This window comes from Saccoglossus kowalevskii, chromosome 21 (assembly GCF_978046115.1).
Source record: "Saccoglossus kowalevskii chromosome 21, keSacKowa6.1, whole genome shotgun sequence".
Taxonomy (NCBI): Eukaryota; Metazoa; Hemichordata; class Enteropneusta; family Harrimaniidae; genus Saccoglossus; species Saccoglossus kowalevskii.
The window spans coordinates 19,426,365-19,437,120 of NC_140661.1; the positions used below are offsets into that span (position 1 = coordinate 19,426,365).

A 10,756-nucleotide genomic window follows, 5' to 3' on the forward strand; every position below is an offset into this window, starting at 1 on the left:
ACAATGTTCAAATAATGACACCAAGCTAATTTTGGCGGTATTCTCGCCTCATAACATGTATGTTATTATTTTAACTTTCAATTACATGTAGTTTGACTTGGTCAAACTATCTTGTTTCAAAACGTCATATAAATAGGCAGATAATCTCTGAAGCACGACTGGATCAACAAACAGCATTTTCCATGGTGGGTAAAAATAACATGCATGGTATGTACTGGTTTATGTTTGGGACAGCCGTCGCATCGCGTCGTGTTTGATATGGGACCCACACGACGTATACAACGCGTGTGGAAACATATTGTTAGTTTACATGTGTTGACTACATAAACTTCAAACGCACATTGCCTGACGAACGTGATGCTTCTGTGGATTGTTCAGGTATGCCGTTTTTTAATAAAATTATAAACTGAAATAGACGATAATTTTGATTAACAATAATCTCAACTTATGTACTTGAACCTATGTTTGATTGAATAGAATTTTAGCGTGAATTTTACCTCTTTGGTTAAATTTTCAGTTCATCAATATCGTATAGGTTGTGTGTATTCAATATTAGTAATAATGACGAATTGTAGCACTCCCATGTGCCACGTAAAGGCCTACCCGGCACCATGTGCCAAATACTAGTATGGCACGCCTGGAATATCACCCGGGAATATTTATTATTATTGTTATAATATTTGCAATATGTTGACATTGGTGTTCCAATATTCTAGTTCGAATTATTTTGTTAACGTAATTTGTATTTACTGCGATAAAACGTGTTTTATGTTCGTAAGATAGGTATTTTGATACCGGAAGTTGATAAACATTCACTAAAACTGTATTATGGTAATGTCATATTTCCGGTACTTACGCGCTTTGAACTTTGACACTGACAAAGGATCGGAATCTTCGTAGATATACCTGCAGGTCATGCAAATCAGTGTCTCGTCAAAATAAAATCTTGCCCTACACACAAATATAGTTCCTATCATGATAACAGTATAACAAATATAGACTTTAATGTTTTTAAATATAGCAACAAATGTTGAGAATTAAAATTTAACTTGAAAAAATGGGCTTTTAAATAATGTTCAATATTGACATCATTTATATCATAGATGACTATATTTTTTCAATAATGAAGGTTGTTACAAAAATGGGGATTTTATTAAAATAATATTTTTTAAAAAAATGACTACATATTTTTATATATGTTCTTGCTTTATATACTAAGAATGCAACTCATACTAGCATTATGGAGTGATGCAATTATTTCCCCGTCAGTTATACGACAATGTGCAAAATTATTGTGATTTGCTATTTTTTGGTGAAAATGCACAAATTTATTATAATTGTGATTATTTCAGTACGGTAAACATTTTTAATTAGTGAAATGTGAATAAAAATAAAGCATACTGAAAATAAATATGAAAAGTTACATATACAAATATTTTAGTTTACGCGTAAACGGATGCGATCGTTATTTTAAACTAAAATGCTAAGACTTCAAATCATTGAAAATGAGAAAAAAAATTAAAACATCTAGTTGCCCCATGTAATCACTTCGCCGCTTCAATTCCATCAAAATATTGCAGGTATCAATGTGCCCCACTAAAAGGGCCCACTTATGTATTAAATTTTCGCCTAAACGCCAGTTATTCACGTGCACCGGGCCTTCAGTTAAAAGCAAATAACGCATGTGATCTAAGCGAGGATAGTTTGGGTGTCAGCTTAGGAAACAGTATCCTAAGTTCATAATTACGTCTCACAGTAACTTGGATTTGACCAAGACCTCTGTCGATGAATGTATCCATCGAAAGTATTCTAGCTCCAAGTCCGTTAGGGAGTTTTATTATTCCACCTGTTGATGCGTACCCCCTAAGTTGACGCACAAACGCGGAGTGATATGCTATTCATTACACGGAGTTTGGTGCTGGTATACATCACAGAATAGATGAACATCTGTGTGCCGACCTTACCATTTATTATACCAGTTTCAAAATGGCGACGGATTTCGACGATACATGATTAAATAGCTATCGCTACCAGGAACGTCCAATTAAAAAATAAAACAGCCGGCCAATTCGGAGACAGTACATTTGCTGTCGGCGTTGGATAGCGCGCTGGTTTCATAGGAAGCCGATTAATAAGGTAAGTGGCAAATTAAACGCTCGTCGGATTAACGCAATGTGTCACGTTAATTATGCATCATTTTTAACCTCTGTCTGACTAACTAGTGAAAGTAGTAAATAGAGTATTAATCCGGTGTTAACCAGGGATGTAAACTACTAGTAAATCAGGCCATTTTATCAGAAAAAAACAGTTGTTTGTTAACATGACCTAAATGTGACGTCATCGTTTATTCCGGTCCATTACCCAATTTCTAGGTTTTTCAACGACACGGCTTGTTGACATAATATTAGGAACTGGATTTTTTTTTAAATTGTATGTTTTTCTATAAAATGAAAACTATTTGTCAAAATACTCTCAGGCTGATGGAACCAATATGGCGTTTCTCGTAAATCAATAACAGAACCCTCAACTTCCGGTCATAAATCAGAATAACAAGTGTTTGGCCACTTTATCCTCTACACTGCCTCCTCAAGCTGACGTCACTTGTTGGCAAGCTGTCACATGGCCGAAATGCATTGATCATTAGTCGTGGTTTTTATTTATGTCCGCTGTGACTGTTTTGATGCAAAAAGGTGTTGTAGATTGTAGATATAAAATGCCATATTTTGCGATTTGATTATAACGAACTATACTCTTCCAAAACATGTTATTTTATTTATTTATTTATTTATTCATCACTGGCAGGACTCTACAGAGCCCTAGTCTGCGTTTGTTGTTATTCAAAAAACAAACGCACACATTCGCAGTTACAAATTATTTTGTGTTGCTTTTTGTAATTTAATTGAAACGGGCGTTCCTGGAATATATTATTTTATTTATTTTCTATTATATTTATTTTATTTCATTTGCTACACCATAAAAACTCGACGGTTAATTGTTCTGAATTTAACAGTATTTGCGTATCGCAATCGTTGTTAAAAAGCAATTCGCATGCAAGTGCTTACATGTATATGAACACAAAATAAATACATAATGTATATAAAACCGTATAATTAGACAACCATATGCGACATGAAATGTGCTTATATGCAACGTTCCCAACAACGAATACCATTTCCCAAATTCGATGCCGGTTCTTATTCGACGGGCATTTTTTTCAGTAACAGAAATACTTAAGTGCTTATTAAAAATCGACTGAACGCAAATGACGTCATCGGTTGAAAGTTTCTTTTTTAGATCATCTCAGAGTGTGTACTGTCACGCCATACGGCAATAAAACTAAAATAAGCACAGGCCAGCAGTTTGTTATATAAATATAGGTATTATTCAGTATGTATCATTGAATTTCGTCTAAATTTGATTCTGTTGTCCAATATCCAAGAATTGGGGCGCGTGGTTTGATTGAAGATATGGCCAGCTAATAAGGTATCGCCCGTCCCGCATAGTACAGCTTTGACAACAAATTCGAATTAATGTTCTATATTTTTCATTTTTATTTTACCTATCATCATGTTGGTAAAACCGCATTACCTGTTCAAGCTACCTGCTTTACTGTGAGATTTTAGTGTACAGTGGCGGTATACCTGCTCAAAACTTAGTGAAATTAAAGGGCAGTGGTCGTCGCGCCGCGTCCTGTTCGATATGGGACTCATAGCGACGTATACAACGCGTGTAAAATACATTGTTTATTTACATGAAATTCGAACACGCGCTACGCGCCGACCACCACGCTTTAAACGTCAGTGAAAATACTGAATGGTTTTATAGTTAATCGATGGCTTCCGGTCATACTACTATAGTACGTTTTCACCTATGTCACGTGACTTCTGATGATTAGCGAGTCCGCCGCCCGGGCCAGCATCAGATAGATTGCGAGTTCCACTCTATGGTCAGCTACACATATACAATAACCCGCTCATAGACCAGAATATATTTTAGAACGTTTTATTAGATTTGCAAGAAGGGAATTTAGGGATTGGTTAGTTACTTCGGCCTAGGGGGGGTCGGTGGATCAGTAGGGGGGTTACCCTGTTTTTGATTGTGCGAATAGGGGGGGTCACCCTGTTTTTGATATCATGTTTTCCAGAATTCACACACGCGCTCATGCATATATTTTTAACAATTTTATTTCAGAACAAACGATAAAAAAGTTAATCGTACAAATGTGTTCTTAATAACTATTACCTATAAATTTGTTGATGCAAAAAATGTTGTAGGCTAAATATTTTGGGGTTAAAGTTGCCAAATAACTAACAGATTATGCAATGTGGCTAGAACCCCAATTATACAGTTTTAAACACATCCCAAGTCCATGTGCTGCTGATATCAGATTATTTTATTTAAAGTCTGAAGTCACCATTGTATAAGATATTTACTGGATTTATCCAATAATAACAGGAGACGGAAAGACAACACAGCAATTAGTACAAAGAGCAGTGACAGTTTTTGTTCAGCAAATCAAAAAAGTTAATTTTTTGAAAATGCTGATATATAAATTAAAATAAATGATGAAAAAATAAATAAATAGTTTTTTTGTTTTTTTAACTTTTAAATATGCATATTTTGCTCTGTAAAATACCAAATTCCAACACAAATTTAAGCAAAAATCAAAGTTTCCTTTGTTTTCATAAGCACAGACTGTGCTTCGGGTGTAAAGCTTTCCTGGTATATAAGATATGAAAGATATTTTAAATCCAAATTAGTTTTCAAAGAGTTCAAACCACCTAGTTCAAATCTTCTTTTCCTATCTTATAGGGCGTTTATTGAGTGAGTACTCCACAGCTTTGTTTTTATTTACTATCTTTAGCAGCATAGATTTCCCTCCTTCCTGCAGCCTTTTCTGTAGTCGGATCATTTTTTGGCTTTATGCTTCCCCTCCCCTTATAAGGTCCATTAAATGCAAACGCTAAAAATTATGTCAAAATTATAGCAAACCATGATATTTTCATTGCACATATAATACATTTTGTAATCATGTCAGAGCCAAAACTGTTAATGTTTCTTTGTTTTTTAGGGGGGTCAGCATGTTTTAAGTTTTAAAATATAATGTGGGGGGGGGTCACCCACTTTTTTTTATTTGATAGGGGGTGGGTCAACTGAGATTTACAGCTGGCAAAATGGAATCTGCCGACCCCCCTAGGCCCAAGTAACTGACCAATCCCTTAAGTATTTCTGTGATCACTCACGAAAAATCCGGCACTTTGAGTCAAAAAAGTAATTATAATCATAAAACCAATATAATTTTCGTGAAAATTCAAAATAAACCGCCCATAGATTAGGATTTATTTTAGAACGTTTAATTAGATTTGCGAGCAAAGAAGTGGTGCACTTCTTTGATATATTGCGAGTATCGGGCGTATTCGCATGCGTGGTATTGTGAGTTATGTTACTAGTATGACACATGCACGAGTCCGGCGGAAATCTGTTGGTTCTTTGCAAACCAAACAAATAGAGTGACGTATACATTGCCCGTGTATCAGGTCGAATTGCTTGCGTAATACGTCGATGAAATGTGTGGTTATTTCAATCAAAGACAATTGTCATGCGTATGCGTGTGCGTGAGTTGTTAGAGCAACCGGTTTGCCGACGCGACAGGACGTTAGCGGGCGATATCACTTTACAAAAACAGTTTTATTCCATATAGCTACAACTCCCGTAGTCTGTAGACTTTTTGTGCGGAAACGTTTATGAATATTTTAATTCGCGTTTCCTATATTGTGATTATTGTTGTAAATATCCCTTCCGATTCAAGTTAAATGGTGGGGGTCGTCACCTGCGCATGCGTCAGATAGCCATAGCGTGTCACAGTTTACAAACAAACGTCTACCCATGAGCCTTTGTACCATAAGTATTTAATAATTAAGCTATTTTGGAAACCAATATTTAACATACGAAGCTGTCGTGTTAGCCAGTGGAGTAAATAAGTTTGCTATTAACATATGTTCTTAAATAAGTCGACTATTGCTCCCCTCACTGTAAATACAGGTGCCACCACACAGAGGGCGTTCATTATTTACACGCGGTTTTACTCATCATAACGAACATTCATTTGCCGTGTACGGAAGTTATAACACGTTTTGTCATCTGTGAAAACAGCACTACCGTCTGTGGGTCACTGAATACAGAACGGTGAGAATAGATTGAAAATAGACTGTACCCGTATGGTAATGTGACGTCACCTTGATGGCAAAAAATCACCAGTTTATGAATCATTCGCCGCAAATTGTTTATTCTCTGTTTGCATCAGGTAATAAACCACCCTTTTCCGCCGTGGTATTTACTTTTTCATTTTTTTGTTCTGCATCCTAATCTGTTTTTGACTTTTAACTGTCGTGGTGATGTACTTACAGTGATATCACATGGATAGACTGTTGATTTGCAATGAATTATCAACGAAGGCCGTAATTGAATTTTTCGCATGAAACAAATTACACGAAACTTCCTATCTTCCTGTTTCCATAGTGACAGGCGTGACAGTGGTGTAAGCATAGTGAATATGGAAATTGAATGAAATTGTAATTTGTTCGTATATTTCAAACAAACTCTCACAAGCTCCCTACAAAACTGAATTAGACTCGGATGTAGCATTGTCCTTGGAAAACTGTATTCCTTAAACTTATGCATGGTAGTACGCAAGACAAATATGGTAATGTGTGTGACAGATATGATAATTATGAAAAACTACGTGATTACCATATCATCCCTTTAGGATTATATCATCATGATTCGGATCATTAATATCTGGAGGCGCCACACGTGAAGCAATGTGTTTCTCTTTTTTTCGAAAAATCACACACTATTTGGTTACATTTTTGTGGGTAATATAAATCTCGCTGATTTGACTGTATTTATTGTACACCATTTCTTTGTTCTAGAATGAATCTTTAATTTCCCTTTATGAAACTGTGAATTTTTTCTTGTTAGTTTGGAAAGAGTTTTTTTTTGCATCCACCCCAACCCTACTACTATCTTCCAGCGCTACTCAATCTAACTGTATATGTCACTCCTACTAAAGATACATATAGTTATCCTACAATCCTATACTAGGGGCTGGGTAAGGGTTAGCGCTAGGATTAGGGGTACTAAAGGTTTTTCTGTAGTACGTCCACATGGAACGCGATATTATTTATTGCGACCACGTTAATTGCTTGATAATAGTGCACACTATTCGATATCCATTTATAAAACATCGCATTTAGTAAACATCGCATGGAACCCACATCGACCCGGATGCGTCGGGACGGCCACCAACCGTACCAACAGTGCACTTGTGACCTAACAAATTTGAAAACGTGCATCTCATTGTTTATTCATGATCTCCCTAGGCCAATCAGAATGGTGAATTACTGTGGAGACGACCACGTGGAATATTATTGTCCAAGTTATGGCGACGACCCTGAACAGACGGAATGTTGCTGGGATATGAAGGGATGCTGTTTCCCCTGGGATAACTACCACAGCAGCGCCATGTTTGACGATGAAGGGTAAGTAAACTTCAAATACCCCGCGTCAAGTTCACACCATTCGGGAAATAGCCTAGTACCTCTGTCTCCTACTCGACGCTATAGTAATTTTAACGTACATGTATAATTGGCTGTTTGAATCCTGGTTGACCTTTGACCCAGATTCTTTGTTATGATTCCCACCTCAGCTGGCCACGAGTTGTATACTGTAAAATGTCTAATTTTCACTGGGTTTAAATTTTACTCATTTAGCATTTCAGGCATATTCAGTTGGTTTTAAATTCACGGTTTATCATTTAGATAATGTGTTCTATGCTCAATTTTATATATGCACTGAGTTGTAAACACATTTCGATACGTCATGTGAAGTGACATATAATTATGATAATAATATGAAACAGCTGGTCGAAAACAATTAAAGGGCGGTGGTCGCCGCGCTGCGCATGTGCGACATTTGTGTTGATAAACATTGATTTCCCACAATCCAATGCGCTCTTCTAATTAGAATCGCAAGTATGAGGTATGACCTGAGCGCGACTTGCACTAATTACCGCCGGCGACTCTTTCAATACCTTCCAGTCACCTAAAAAATACCTAATTAAAGCTTGGTAACGTCTCAGTTTGGACTTGTTGATCTGCCCAACAGTCAAAGTCGCCATTTTTGTTTATATGAGACCCATATATCTTGCACATGCGTGGCACGACAATTACCGCCCTTTAACTTTCCAGCCGCCAATGCGATGTTAGTATATCATGCGAGTCGTGTGTTTTCATTTGGTACTAATTTTGTAATTAGGTAATTTTAGCTCAATATTACCCGAATTAAAAAGAAAAAAAACATGGACAAAAAACACGAATGCATCTTTCAAATCAGATTGCATTAGATTATTCAATAAGGTATATTCCTGTGAAATACGAATAATATATTATACACATCTCCAGTGCATCCGAATGTTGGCAATTGTTTCGGTTTCGCATTCGGTATTGAGTTTGATATTAACTTGACTTTGAAAAGTAATCCGACGCATGTCTGGTCACAGTAACGTCTTCATATATGTATGATATTTGTTGCAGGGCTTGGTTCGATCATTTTGCTAACATGCTGGTGATAGCATTTGGAATAGTTTTTCTCGTCGCAATGACGTGCTTCTGTCTCCAGTCTTGCAAAGACACGGACGAATACGATCACGATTATGCCTCTGATTACATCATCAGACAGGAGGACGCCGAAATGACCACCGTTCCCATAGCAACTGAAGAAAACAATAGAACCAGCCTCGGAGTCATACGCGCTTACGATTCCCAGGAACAGCAGACATTGACGGGAAGCGCCACCAGCCCGCCAAATTATTGTGACGTCGGAATGCCGCCACCAAAGTATGAACAAATAACTTCACCTTTAGGGATTCAAAATTATATTTCAGTTGCACAGACGTCTCATCCAAGGACTCCTCTGCTGTCGGCAGAACAAGGAAATTGGTACTCTGGAGCCCCAGTCCCCTCGGCTCCGCCTCTGTCAGGAAACACAATTGATAATCATAACCCACCGCCTTATTCAGGACAATCGTCATGATGGATCAGACGGATAACATATTCTCGAACGTGGAGTATTTTTCGTCACCGTCTGCGGCCTTGTGACGGCGTGGAAGTCGAGATTTACAGACACCGGGCTAGTGATTGTATTTGGTTTATCAAATTCAGGTCACGTTAATAACTGGCTCGGGATAATTTTACTACTAAAATCATGGCATTCTGGTTTCATAATTTGTACATAGATGTAGCATACAAATAAATTGAACTCAACGCAGTCTCTGTGAAACAAAGCGCTCTGATATTGTGTGTGTGTGTGTGTGTCTGTGTGTGTCTGTGTCTGTGTGTGTGTGTGTAAGTAAGTGCGCTCTTTTGGTACAGGCCTCTTAAAGCGGGAGGGTCGTCACCTGCGCACGCGCGAGAATTGAGTCCCAAACGATGATAACAACACACGCAAAAAAACACAAAGGCTCATGTGTAGACGCTTGTTTGTAAACAATGACACGCTATGACCAACTGAGGCATGCGCAGGTGACGACTCGCCCGCTTTAAAGAAATACTATAATAATTGAACCAGAGTCCCTAGCGTGTCTGTGAATGATCCAGTGTACATATTAGGCCCCGGTTGTTTACATTTGTAGTTATAAATTGTACAGGCTTTGCAGAGCGACGCCGTGTCTGATACTCGCTTATATTTTGTGTATCATCTGTTCAAACGCCGTTAAAAGTAATCCCCAATACGGTGGATTATACAGCGATCAGTTTTGTGGTCACGGTAAACATGCACGGGTGTGGCTGTAAACGCTCTATCAACATGGCGTTCATGACTGGCCCAGTGTAAACACAATAGGTGATCAGAATTTTAACTGATATATATGTATCCATGCGTTATTGTTTGTCAGTTGCCGATATTAGGAAGTACCCATCCTCCCGCTCTTTTAAACGGCGGTGGTCGTCTGGCCGCGTTGGGTTCGATTCCATGAAGACGTATGAAACACTTGTAAAATATATTACTTGTGAACATGAAAGTCTCAAGTTACTGCATTCAAATGTTGACAAAATACAAGTCGGGTTGCCATTACTAGTAAGTAGTAAGCTAATTATTTACCATTTGATTTGGTGAACAAAACATAAAAAATAAACGGTAAGTTTCCAGAAAAAGTAATTTCAACTAATTAAGAAATTCAGTTTTGATCTACCAGTTTTCAGGAAAATTTCAATTTGCAACTGCATGGCGATTGCGAAAGAGATCCCAGATAAGTCAACGTGAGATCGCGCCCTCTATCAGTAAGGAGCGTATTGCCAGAAAGTGTTTTTTCGGTCTTGCTGGCGGGTCACTGGTATTTCATATAGCTTACTTCAATATATCAGAGTTGTCCACGTTTTGGGGCTTTAACACAAACTAAAAGGACACTGCTAGTGCTAGTGGGGTGACATGTACAAAATATCGATCTACCTTAATATCCTCCATACCCACGCTTTCAGAATGCTACATTTCATTTTAACATGTTTATGAAGATTACCCTGACCATTCTTTTGAAGAGTAAATGAACGTATATGAAAATTTGCTGGATGACCATTCGGAAATGTATATTTAAAAAAAAAACGCTCGTTAGGTGAGTGTTTGTATATTTATAAAAAATAATCTTCAATTTTCAGCTTGTTTTGTTCACTGTTGTTAACAACCGCAATATAAACGCGATGAA

At 37.4% G+C, this 10,756-nt stretch overlaps 1 protein-coding gene across 1 annotated transcript; it reads left to right on the plus strand.

The window, feature by feature from the left end:
* The first annotated feature begins 1,871 nt into the window (after window positions 1-1,871).
* On the plus strand, window positions 1,872-9,327 carry LOC146729693 (uncharacterized). The gene is made up of 3 exons (XM_085494798.1): window positions 1,872-2,136; window positions 7,383-7,541; window positions 8,595-9,327. The coding sequence occupies exons 2-3, from the start codon at window positions 7,393-7,395 to the stop codon at window positions 9,091-9,093; spliced, it is 648 nt and encodes a 215-aa protein (XP_085350924.1). The 5' UTR covers window positions 1,872-2,136; window positions 7,383-7,392; the 3' UTR covers window positions 9,094-9,327.
* Window positions 9,328-10,756: the final 1,429 nt, after the last annotated feature.

Excerpts from the sequence above, each read along its gene's own strand:
- LOC146729693 (XM_085494798.1), top strand. The coding sequence starts at position 7,393 with ATGGTGAATTACTGTGGAGACGACCACGTGGAATATTATTGTCCAAGT. Across the intron at positions 7,542-8,594 it reads GCCATGTTTGACGATGAAGG|GGCTTGGTTCGATCATTTTG; the intron begins GTAAGTAAACTT and ends TATTTGTTGCAG.